General features: G+C 42.5%; 1 protein-coding gene across 2 annotated transcripts; it reads left to right on the top strand.

Annotated features, from left to right (window-relative positions):
• Positions 1–3,277: 3,277 nt before the first annotated feature.
• On the top strand, positions 3,278–13,224 carry LOC109994032 (zinc finger protein 665). Of its 2 annotated transcripts, none has more exons than XM_029279943.2 (2): positions 3,278–3,567; positions 8,469–13,224. In XM_029279943.2, the coding sequence occupies exon 2, from the start codon at positions 8,606–8,608 to the stop codon at positions 10,811–10,813; it is 2,208 nt and encodes a 735-aa protein (XP_029135776.1). In that variant the 5' UTR covers positions 3,278–3,567; positions 8,469–8,605; the 3' UTR covers positions 10,814–13,224. The 2 variants fall into 2 exon arrangements, with proteins under 2 accessions (XP_029135776.1, XP_065819856.1); XM_065963784.1 differs by lacking the exon at positions 3,278–3,567 and adding an exon at positions 5,705–7,463.
• Positions 13,225–13,472: the final 248 nt, after the last annotated feature.

Here is a 13,472-nt window from a genome sequence, read left to right on the forward strand (position 1 = left end):
TCCGACCTAGTAGTGCCTAAAACAAACCATGTTGTTACCAAGTGGACATATAACGTTTTCTACAGTTATATTTAGATAGATATATATGTTTTACTTAATACTGTTTAATACTTTTCACAAGTACCATTAAATCTGGTAAACCCCCAGATTCTTCACGTGCATAGTAAACAAGAAGAAAGACTTGCTACTCAATGCTGCCAACTAGCGATCAAAACCTAAACCTGCCTGTGGCGGCCCACTTCCAATCTAAAACTAATTTCTGTGACTTAATATCACATGTATAGGAAAACAACACAGAACATGTTCATTTAACATAATAACATTTTATAACTAAGTGGATCAAATATATTAAAATTACTTTTACCACCCGGTTACATTCTCCCCTGCAATGAGCTGACTCAAACGCTCCCTGCGAGGCTTTTTCAAAGAGAGCAGTACCAAAGCTTGTTCTAACAGAGACAGCATTACAAGCTGACCTCAGCAAGTGAAAAGGGTTTGAGTGAGACCCTGCACTTGATCTTTTTGTAACAGCAGGCGTAGACGAATAGTTTTCACCTCCTGCTCTGTCATCAACGTTTGTTAGTGGATGCAGATCCCCGTTTGTGGAGCTTTGAAAGTTACTGGCACTAACGTGTGGACGCACACCACGCTGTCCACATAACTTCTGTTCAACTGGTCAATCATCCTGTTCAGGTGATTGACCAGTAGACTGTCCCTATAACCTTGAAGGCGTCACAAAGACTCTGTAGAATCATACATTTCTTTTATCCTCAATAATTGGCTGTAAGGCACACTTCTTTTGAATGCAGGTGAGTGATAGCTGCTAAACTGTAAAAACAGATTTCTATCTGTTTGTTTTTTTGTATACTTCAGTGTGTAAAGAAGTTCCCACCTTATTCACCAAAATCAGATTTTGTAATTCTACAGAGTCTTTTGAAACACATGCTGGGAGTCTTTGTGATGCCTTCAGGGTCAGAGGTTATAGGGGCAGTCTACTGTTCAATCACCTGAACAGGATTAGGCAGGTTCAGCGATCAGACTTACTTAAATCAAGCTCTAGAAGCACCCCTTCTGAGGCAGTATCATTTGTTTCCACATATCGTCCTATCTCCCAGACTGTTAAGAACATACTGAATACACATTGGTACATATCAGTGATTCTCACATTGCAGTTGCTTTTAAAACTTATCCGAGGTACTTTTATAAAAGGTCTTCTAACTTAAGGCTCTCTTAGTCAAGTCAACATTTTCTTTCTCATATCCCTAGTGGTTCATTGTTATGCTATGATCAGAGGTAATCATTTCACTCATCCAAATTTAAGACTAGACATTAAAGGTCGTTTTTAGTGAAGTGATCACAGCGGGTCTTTACTGACTTTAGGACTCGAAATTGAGTACTTCCTGTTTTGAGTTCTTGTTTGTGATTTGTGATTGTTTGATCACACCTGTGGATGTTTGAAACATTTCCTGTTCACACGCTGAAAAAGAGCGTCAGCTCGAATCGTTCGTGTGGCAATTAAAATATAAAAATTGGAGTGCTGCCCTTATCGTTTTTCTTGTTCAAATATTTTTGGGGATTCAGCAGCCAGTTGTTTTTTGTTGAAAGTGAGTTGAGCGTGTTTGTTGTCTATAATATGATTCATTACACCATTGAATCACCATTTTACTGTACAGGGGTGTAACATTTGAAGTTCTTCTGATGGATTTCATCTTAATGAAAATAGATTTTAGCTTTAATACCATTCCTTTAGTGTTTACCTGCAGTATTATAATTACTTTAATTGATTAATTACAGTGCCCCTGTAACACTGACCTTGGTCCCCCCTCCAAAAGGAAGTGCCCCCCTAATAATACATACACAGTATTTGACTCAACAACCGGAATCACAATCTAATGTGATATTAACTGAAACAAATATAAATCATGGTATTTTATGATGTGGTGTTTAATGATGTGCGCTATTATTTGGCATAATATATTTTTAAAGCAATCATCTTTGTCTATTTTTCACCTGGGTTTAATGTTCCCCTCTGACAAAACAACTGGCCCCAGTTTGGCCCCCTCAGTGAAAGTGGTCTAGAACCGCCACTGATAAGTACCATTCTTATGAGAACACGAGTGCTGATTTGAATGAGGATCAGGATTCCTTCGGCTCAGTTTTGTCGTGGCCTCTCAACCGGAAGGTCGAGGGTTTGATCCCCAGCTGGGCAACATGTCTGATGTGTCCTTGGGCAAGACACTCAACCCTGAATTGCTCCCGCTGCTTCAATGGTGGTGTATGAATGGGATTAGTTACTTCTGATGGATGATACTACATAGCGATCACTACCATCAGTGTGTGAAAGTGTATGAATGGGTGGGTGTGACATGTGGTGTAAAAGAGCTTTGAGTAGTCAGAAGACTAGAAAATATAAGCTCAAGTCCATTTACCATTTACAAGGGAGTTTTGGATAAGACCAAGAAGAGGAAAGACTAAATATTTTATAACTTACATTCTATAGGTTCAGAAAGGTCAGGGTAGTCTTGGCTGAATGAATGATAAGTTCCAGTCTTTAAATATTGAATTGATTTCTGGGTATATAAATGATAACAAAGATATCTGAGGGCACTTTTCATAAAGAACAGGTCAAGAGCACAGGGCTGAAATCCATCTTTATTTACATGACAAAAAAAGTGTGATTTAGTTATCAGTACTCAGGTTTTGTGTTTATAAAGATGTTTGGGCGAGTAACTGAAGTATGTAAAATACAAATAAAAAGAGTGCATGAAATAGAAAATGTACGTGGGCTATAATAAATAAAATATTTGTGTCACCTACCAAGCTCCGTAGGATAAAAGGTGAGATGACACTTAACAGTCATTAAATGTTCACAAGCCTTTAATCATTTGAAATCTTGAGATATGTTTCATTATTTCAAAGATTAAGACTGTTACATCAGTAGTGTGGCATTACATCAGTAGTGTGGCGTTTGATATGTAGATATATCTTATTTAATTGGTTTACCAATTATTCAATGATTTCTAGACCCAATTTCATAAAGACATTTTAATAGAAAGGACAAAATGTTTGTTTTTTAGACTCACACTAAGTGAATTAAGGTCTCAGAGAGTCGGAGTGAGATACACCTTTTACATTTATGTGACCAATGAGCAGAAATATTGGGTATGTAAAAGCTGTTGTATTCTTTTACATCCAGAGGGGGGCGGTAATGCAGCGTCTTGATGCCAACCACCTTTCAAACTTTCCAAAGCAGAAGTGACGTAGAGTTTCAGTTTCCGGCTCTCTCACAGTTAGCATGTGTCTGTGCTAACGTTTTAGGCTATCAGAGTAAGCTTAGGAAAGACATCAGAGTTGAGTTGAGTTCTCCTTCCATGACTCCTGGGTGAATTCACCTATTACGCTGAATGCTAACCGCCGTTAAAAACCAAAGAAGAAGAAGAAGAAGACTCGTCTGTGTGTAAAATGTCCGGGTGTCAACACCCGACAGGACAAACAACAACATGTGGATACGACAAAGAAAAGTGCTGGATGTGATTTTAACACCTGAAATCAAGCTGCAGAGAGCAGGTAGGTTTTCTTTCCACTGCTGGAAACGTGTTTCCTGCTCATAGCCTTTAGGTAATGATCATTGGCGCACACAGCACAGTGGGTGCGTTTGAATTGTCATTTTTGTTTAGGAAGGTTCCTAACTGAGTGAAATGAAGCATTTAAGTGGCGGCCATGATAAGAGCCGTTCGAATTCTCTAAAAGCTAAGGAAAGGTGGGTCAGTGCTTCCTTTATAACCTCCTTTAGCATAGGATACACTGGACCATCCTTAACCAAAGGAAATGAGATATACCGCCCCACAATTCCTTGCGGCCGCAACATTTAAAGCGAGTCGCGCATCCGACCGTTCACGAACATTAACGATGATCATAAAGTGACACAGATCATGTAATGGATAACAAGATAAAATACATTTTTAGCCAGATTGTGTTTTAAGGATGCGATGTGCAGTTGTACATTTGTATGCTTAATATATATATATATATGTGTGTTATATACATTGTTATACAAGGTTTTATATATGGTTATATAAGGTTATATACATGGTTATATACATGGTTATATAAGGTTATATATGTATGGTTATATAAGGTTATATACATGGTTATATATATGGTTATATAAGGTTATATATAGACGCACACAGCACAGTGTTAGCTGCAGCTAGCTCCTGCTAACAACATCATTGACTTTACTCTTTAGTGGATGTTGTGGAAGGATTATAATCATATGTCTGATGGAGTTTCACATTATCAGTGCTGAAGTGCATTAACTTGATACAAACCTCAGTGTATCTCCTCCCAGTACTCTGAGGTAGACTGGCAGAGTTAAAGGAGGTGTGCTGAGGTAGACTGGCAGAGTTAAAGGAGGTGCACTGAGGTAGACTGGCAGAGTTAAAGGAGGTGCACTGAGGTAGACTGGCAGAGTTAATGGAGGTACGCTGAGGTAGACTGGCAGAGTTAAAGGAGGTACACTGAGGTAGACTGGCAGAGTTAATGGAGGTACACTGAGGTAGACTGGCAGAGTTAATGGAGGTACACTGAGGTAGACTGGCAGAGTTAAAGGAGGTGCGCTGAGGTAGACTGGCAGAGTTAATGGAGGTACACTGAGGTAGACTGGCAGAGTTAAAGGAGGTGTGCTGAGGTAGACTGGCAGAGTTAAAGGAGGTGTGCTAAGGATCGCGAGACTACAAACCCAGCATCCCAGCGCCCTCGTACTGATCAGCGGGGACTTTAATCATGTCTCTCTCTCCCCTGTCCTGACGAACTTCAAACAATTTGTGGACTGTGCTACAAGAGGGAATAAAACCCTGGACCTCCTGTATGCCAACGTGAAGGGAGCATGCATTCTTCCCTCCCCCCTCTTGGGGAATCAGACCACAACCTCATCCACCTTGAGAACACCTACAGGCCCCTGGTGAAGCAGCAGGGGGCCAACACAAGGACTTTGAAGGTTTGGTCTAAGGATACAGAGGAGGCGCTGCAGGAGTGCTTCAAGGCACGGTCACACTGGCCATCCGTACCGTGCCCAAGCACGCTTCAACGCTAAAGTCCAGTTCTTTTTTGTCCAGTGTGACCGCTCCGTATCGTGCTCAGGCACGGTACACTTCCTTGGCTTTGGCACACTTCGGAGAGGTGTGCTTCAGCACGGTACACTTCATGCACGAGCACAAGCACGCGGGTAAACAACGCTGACAGCCTTCATTATGGAGAAATCCAGAGTTTCATGGCTGTATCTGACTAAAATGACACAATATAAGACACAAAGTAGCTGTCATGCTCGGTGTTGTTCTCCAATGTGCGGCCGTCCGCGCATGCGAGTCCGTGTGTGAGTCCGCGCGGACGCCCGCACATCGGAGAACAATTCATTTATTTATTGCTGTGTCTGATTAAAATGGCTTAAAATAAGCTGTAAAGTCAGAAAAGTATCTGTCATGTTCTGTGTTTTTCTCTGATGTGCAGACGCGGACTCGACTGCGCGTCTCTTTCTCTTTCTCTCTCTCTCTCTCTCTCTCTCTCTCTCTCGTCCGCCTGTTTGTAAACTGAGCACGCTTCACAATAACATAAAGCGTGCATGTGTTGTATTACAATGTTATGTACAAGAGGTAATCGTAGTCCTGTGTAGTGTGACTGTGTAGCCGGCCAGCGGGGGAATGGCGCTGCGGGGGGCAATCATGCTTGGGTACAGCACGGTACAGATGGCCAGTGTGACCGCGCCCTCAATGTCACAGACTGGGAACTGTTTAAGGAGGAATATGGTGATGACATTGAAGGCCTCTCTCACTGTATTACAGACTACATCCGTTTCTGTGAGGACACCATAGTCCCTACCAAAAAGGTCCGCTGCTTCTCAAATAACAAACCATGGATCAATAAAGACATTAAAGCTCTCCTCAACAGAAAGAAGAGGGCCTTCATGACTAGGGATCGTGAGGAGCTCAAGGCTGTCCAAAAGGAGTTAAAGAAGAAGCTGAGAGAGGCCAAGAACAACTACAAGGACAGGATTGAGGCCAAGATGGGACAGAACAACTCAAAGGAGGTGTGGAATGGCATGAAGCAGATGACGGGCTGCAGCAGGCCGGAACCCAGAATTAAAGGAGACCCAGTATTTTCTGCTGAGTTGAACCTATTTTTCAATAGGTTTGACACATCCCCCGACCCAGTGAGCTCAAATAGTGGGTCTAGGTCTCCCCCCACCACCTCAGCCCCCATTCACATCTCTGCTGGAGACTCTGCTCTTCCTCCCATCAAGGTCCTGACCACCTCCCCCCCCTCTCTCTGCTCCTCACCAGCAGCTTCAAAGGACAGCCCCCCTTCACCCCCCAGCTCCCTCCCTTCAGGTACCTGCATGACAATAGACAGTTATCCACACCCCTACCCCGCTCACTGTTCCACTCTCACTCTCACTACCAGCCAGGTACAAAGAGAACTCTCCAGACTCAACATCAGAAAAGCCAGTGGACCAGACAACATCAGTCCCAGGATCTTCAAGGTGTGTGCTGGGCAGCTTGCAGGAGTCTTTTTAGCACCTCTTCAACCTCTCCCTGAGGCTGATGAAGGTGCCTGACCTGTTGAAGACCTCCTGCATCGTCACAGTTCCAAAGAAAGGTCGCCCCAGCGCTCTCAATGATTACAGACCTGTGGCACTCACGTCACATGTCATGAAGACATTTGAGAGGCTGGTTCTCCAGCACCTGAGGCGCCTGCTCACTGCTTTCCAGGATCCGTTGCAGTTTGCATATCAGAGGCACATTGGTGTGGAGGATGCTATCATCTTCCTGACCCACAAAGCCCTGTCACACCTGGAGACGCAGGGAAGCACTGTGAGAGTCATGTTCTTCGACTTCTCCAGTGCTTTCAATACCATCCAGCCCTGCCTCCTGAGGGACAAACTGCTGGATATGCAGCTGCACCCTGACACCACAGCTTGGATTTTTCACTACCTCACGGGCCGGCCACAGTATGTCAGAGTCGACGGCTGTGTCTCTGATGTAGTGACGGGCAACACAGGAGTACCTCAAGGATCTGTTCTGGCACCTTTTCTCTTCACTCTCTTCACATCAGACTTCAGGTTTAACTCTGGTTCCTGCCACCTCCAAAAGTTTTCCGACGACTCCTCCATTGTTGGGTGCATCACTGATGACGACGAGAAGGAGTACAGAGGACTGTTAGAGAGCTTCGTCACATGGTGCGAAAAAAAACACCTGAAGCTCAACATCAGCAAAACAAATGAGGTGGTAGTGGACTACCGGAAGAAGAAGAGGCCCCCTGCCCCAGTCATCATCCTGGGGGAGGAAGTGGAGAGGGTGGACTCATACAAGTACCTTGGGGTCCAACTGGACTGGTCTCACAACCCTGACGCCCTCTTCAGGAAGGGACAGAGCAGGATGTTCTTCCTGAGGAGTCTCAGATATAAGGTTATATACATGGTTATATATGATTATATAAGGTTATATACATGGTTATGTACATGGTTATATACATGGTTATATATATGGTTATATAAGGTTATATACATGGTTATATATAAGGTTATATATATGGTTATATAAGGTTATATACATGGTTATATATATGGTTATATAAGGTTATATATATGGTTATATATATGGTTATATATATGGTTATATAAGGTTATATATAGACGCACACAGCACAGTGTTAGCCGCAGCTAGCTTCTGCTAACAACATCCTTGACTTTACTTAAAGACTCTTTAGTGGATGTTGTGGAAGGATTATAATAATATGTCTGATGGAGTTTCACATTATCAGTGCTGAAGTGCATTAACTTGATACAAACCTCAGTGTACCTCCTCCCAGTACACTGAGGTAGACTGGCAGAGTTAAAGGAGGTGTGCTGAGGTAGACTGGCAGAGTTAAAGGAGGTGTGCTGACGTACACTGGCAGAGTTAAAGGAGGTACACTGGCAGAGTTAATGGAGGTACACTGACGTACCCTGGCAGAGTTTAAAAAGTCAGTAAAAAAGGCTCCGGAAACAACACAGCCAGCGGGACTAAAGCTTCTCACTTGTAAAAGACAGTCATGACTCAGAGACATTTACAGAGGCTATACTTGATTTCTGCTTTATTTATGTGTCAGATTTAACATCGTCCCCCTTTTAAGACATAAATTAATTTAAACACTTTTGTAAAGCAAATCAATTCAACTAATATCATACATTGATATTCAATTGTAAAAAATATGAAATAATGTTTTCAATTCATGCAGAAATCCCTGCATATCTTCTCTGGTTGTTGTAGGTAAACAGGTGTGATCCATTGTTAATCTTTTAAAGAGATGTGTGCAGCAGACAAAAGTAATAAGTGATGAAGACAGATTCTTTATTTCTTCTACCATCCTATTTGCTTTAATGTTTCGTGCAGGTTTTTTTTTAACATGCTTGATTTTTTTGTGTCCATCAGGTGTTGGTGAGTAAAGAAGAGCTTCCCCTGAGCAGGAGTGGAGCCCCAGTCTGGATCAGGAGGACACTGAGTCCCCACACATCAAATAAGAACAGGAGGAAGAACAGCTTCAAGGACTGGAGGAGGCTGATACCACCATGTTCCCCTTCACTCCTGTCTCTGTGAAGAGTGAAGATGATGAAGAGAAACCTCAGTCCTCACAGCTTCATCAGAGACAAATTGAACAGATGGAAACTGGAGTTGATGTAGAGGACTGTGGAGGAGCAGAACCAGAGAGAGACTCACATCCAGAGAGACGTTTACAACCAGAGATTGAGGTCAAGATTGAAGAATCTTCTGAAGCTGAGACTGAAGACAGTGATGATTGGAGGGAGACCAGAGGGAATCAATCAGGTTTAAATTATGTGGGGAAATTTAAAAACACAACTGGTAAGATTTCACACAGCTGCTCAGATTGTGGTAAAACATTTAAAAAGAAACTGAATCTGACCAGGCACATTAGAATTCACACAGGAGAGAAACCCTTCAGCTGCTCTGAGTGCAGTAGAAGATTTAACCAAAAATCTTCTCTAAACAAACACAAGAGAATTCACACAGGAGAGAAACCCTTCAGCTGCTCTGTTTGCGGTTCCAGATTTAATCAAAAAGGGCATCTGTCTAGACACATGTTGGTTCACACGAAAGAGAAACCCTACAGCTGCTCTGAGTGTGATAAAAGATATAACCATAAGCAAACTCTGACAATTCACATGGCACGTCACATAGTTGAAAAACCTTCTAGCTGCTTTATTTTTGACAAAAGATTTTCTTTGTCTTATCAGTTAGAAGAAACATTTGGAGGTCAGGCTTCAGGGCTTGATCAAAACCAAACTGAGGAGAAAAGAGAGGCAGAAATGGGAGCTGTTGGAGAGGACTATGGAGGAGCAGAACCAGTCATGATGTTCGATCCAGATTTACAACCAGAGATTGAGTTTAAAACTGAAGACCCTTCAGAAGGGGAGACTGAAGACAGGGATTATTTGAAGGATACAACAGGACATCCGTCAGGTTTAACCTCTGTGGAAAACATTACAAATAAAAGACCAAAGACTGATGAAAAGTCACATACCTGTTCTGAGTGTGGTAAAACATTTAAAATTAAACAGCACCTGAAACAACACATTAGAATTCACACAGGAGAGAAACCTTTCTTCTGCTCTGTTTGCAGTAAAAGATTTAACCATAAATCTAATCTGACACGTCACATGGCACATCACAGAGAGAAATCATACAGCTGCTCTCTTTGCAGTAGAAGATTTAATGCAAATGGTATTCTGAAGAAACACATGTTAGTTCACACAGGAGAGAAACCCTTCAGCTGCTCTGTTTGCAGTTCCAGATTTAATCAAAAAGGGCATCTGTCAAGGCACATGTTGGTTCACACGAAAGAGAAACCCTACAGCTGCTCTGTTTGCAATAAAACATTTAACCACAAGTCTAGTTTGACACTTCACATGGCACATCACAGAGGAGGGAAACCCTTTAGCTGCTCTGTTTGTCACCGTACATTCTCTTGGCATCCACAGTTAAAAAGGCACAAGTGTGTTGGAGGGCAGGCTGAAGAGCTTCATCAAAATCAAACTGCAGAGAAAAGAGAGGCACAAACAGGAGCTGATGGAGAGGACTGTGGAGGAGCAGAACCAGAGAGGGACTCAGATCCAGAGAGACGTTTACAACTAGAGACTGAGGTCAAGACTGAAGAATCTTCTGAAACTGAGACTGAAGACAGTGATGATTGGCAAGAGACAACGGAATATAATTCAGGTTTAAACTCTGTGAAAAACATAGAAAAGGGACTGAAGACTAATAAGAAATCACACACTTGTTCTGAGTGTGGTAAAACATTCAAACAGAAACCAAATCTGACTAGACACATGAAAGTCCACACGGGAGAAAAACCCTTCAGCTGCTCTGAGTGCAGTAAAAGTTTTAATCAAAGATCTGCTCTGATCAAACACATTATAATTCACTCAGACGAGAGCCCCTTCGGCTGTTCAAAGTGCAATAAAAGATTTAATGATAAAGGAAATCTGACAAGACACATGAGAATTCACAGAGGAGAAAAACCCTTCAGCTGCCCGGATTGTGGGAAAAGATTTAACCTGAAGCAGAATCTAAAAGTCCACATGGCCCAGCACATACTGGACAAACATTTACAGAACTTGATTTGTGATCAAAGATTCTATTGGTCAAATAAGTCAAAAGAAGACAAGTGTGTTGGAGGTCAGTCTTCAGAGCTTTATGATGTCCAAATAGAGGAGAAAGGAGAGGCAGAAACAGGAGCTAGTGGCAAGGACTCTGGATAAGCAGAAACAGCCAGGATCCAGAAAGTTCTGAATAAACACACACAAGATACTTATGGCCAAGGATAAGCCCTCAGTGAAGAAACTCTTCATCCCAGTTATGCCCCTATGCCAGACTTTTGGACTTGAGCTTCTATAGCGCGTTTCTAGTCTTCTGACTACTCAAAGGGCTTTAACACTGTAGGTCACACCTACACATTCACACATGATGATGATAGAGGCTGCTGTGTAAAGTGACCATCAGAAGTAACTAATTCCATTCATACACATTCACACACTGATGGTAGAGGTTGCTGAGTAAAGAGTCCATCAGTATTAACTCATCCATTTATACACATTCACACACTAATGGTAGAGGCTGCTGAGTAAAGTGACCATCAGAAGTAACTAATCCATTCATACACATTCACACACAGATGGTAGAGGCTTCTGAGTAAAGTGACCATCAGTATTAACTCATCCATTCATACACATTCACACACTGATGGTAGAGGCTGCTGAGTAAAGAGTCCATCAGTATTAACTCATCCATTCACACATTCACACACTGATGGTAGAGGCTGCAGAGTAAAGTGACCGTCAGAAGTAACTAATCCATTCATACACATTCATACACCGCCGACAAAGTAGCGGGAACAATTTGGGTTTTAGTGTCATGCTCAAGGACACATCGTACAAGTTGCTGCAAGAGCTGGGGATCCAACCCCTGACCTTACAATTGAGAGACCACCAGCTCTACCACTGAGCCACAGCCACACCGAACACATGGCTCTTGGTTAACCAGTTAGGTAGTGACAACACCAACACTACCTGCCCCCACAACCCAGCCATGTAGACCAGTCTAACTTATTGGGTCAGGGGCTTGGTTTGTTTGAATGAGGCTGGGCTATTTTTTTGCCAACATCAATAGGGCCTAACACACACATGTATTTTCTGCTTGTGGATTTACTGTTTTAAAATAATTAAATATACGTAGGTTACATTTACCAATTTGTGAGCATTGAATGTTAACACTCCCAAAAAAATGACTTTCATTGGCCTTTGCAGGGTGTGAACAGTGAATTGATGGTTGTGATTGGTTTCAGTCTAAATAACTACTGGATGAAAAGGTGATTGTGAAGGTTTTCAGTCATCCAGGCCATGGTAATTTGAAGCTTGATCCAAAGCAGCTGGACTTGGTTGAAGATTTTGAAGGACTGTACCTTTTGTGGCTTACTTGAATTGAATACCTCTCAATGATTTCTACATTTCACTTAGCAAACGGTTTATCCAAAGCGATGTACATCAGAGAGTAAGTACAACACAAGCAAGGATCTAAAAAAGAGGGAACAATGTCAGTAAAAGCAAACGATCAGCTTTGAGTCCGATTGGACACACAGGTGCTGACAGGAAGTGACCAGAGGCAAAGCACAACATTGAGGGCAGTTCTTGAGAGCTCTAATCAGTACAGAAACCATCTTACAAGTCGTCGTTATCAAACAAAAACCATCGTCACAACCATCATCATAATCAATAATATGGAGACCATCATCATTGAGTTAGTAGTTAAGTCATGAGTTCACTTGATAGTTCCATTTTAGTTTGAAGAGCATTGATGGAACTGCTCTTGGACACATGACAGCATGGTACTCTACGTGCTACATACTACGGTGAGCGTATTGCATCATTTCCTGTTCTGTTCAACACAGAGTTCAGACCAGGAGGCAGAGCTGCAGTCTTACACGCTTCTCTGTGCCTCTCTTAGACCTGTCTCCCAGTCACTAGCTGTAATTCTGAATCTAACTGTAATTATACGATAGGTACTGTCTGTCTGGAGGTAGAGCCTTTAGTTATCAGGCCTGCTCGTGGTACCTACGGTCTCTAAATGTACTATGGGAGGTAAAGCCTTCAGTTATCAGGCCTGCTCGTGGTACCTACAGTCTCTAAATGTACTATGGGAGGTAAAGCCTTCAGTTATCAGGCCTGCTCGTGGTACCTACGGTCTCTAAATGTACTATGGGAGGTAAAGCCTTCAGTTATCAGGCCTGCTCGTGGTACCTACAGTCTCTAAATGTACTATGGGAGGTAGAGCCTTCAGTTGTCAGAGCTGCTTGTGGTACTTACAGTTTCTAAATGTACTATGGGAGGTAAAGCCTTCAGTTATCAGGCTCCTATTCTTTGGAATCATCTTCCAGCCGAGGTCTGGGAGGCAGACACACTCAGTATTTTTAAGATTGGACTTAAACTTTCCATTTTGATAAATCTTATAGTTAGGGCTGGTGCTGGTGTAGTCCAGCTCCTAGTTATGCTGCTATAGGCTTAGACTACCAGAGGAACTGGCACCTTGAGCTCTCTCTCTCTCCCTTTCTCTGTCTCTCTCTCTCTCTCTCTCTCTCTCTCTCTCTCTCTCTCTCTCTCTCTCTCTCTCTCTATGTCTTTGTGCAAATACAGTACATCATATTACTGCATGTCTATCTGTAAATCTCAGTCACTAACCACATATTTTCCTGGGAGCTCCTGAGCTCCGTGGGATCATTTGTGGACGGCCTGTCTGAACAACACATTGATTGGTTGATGGAGAAGGGAACCTGTTGAATTCTCTCACTGAGCAGTTGGTACTGTACCATTTTTGAAGCAAGTCCAGTTTCCTTTGGATCACTCTTCAAATTAATCAATTAGCTGG

This window comes from Labrus bergylta, chromosome 15 (assembly GCF_963930695.1).
Source record: "Labrus bergylta chromosome 15, fLabBer1.1, whole genome shotgun sequence".
Taxonomy (NCBI): Eukaryota; Metazoa; Chordata; class Actinopteri; order Labriformes; family Labridae; genus Labrus; species Labrus bergylta.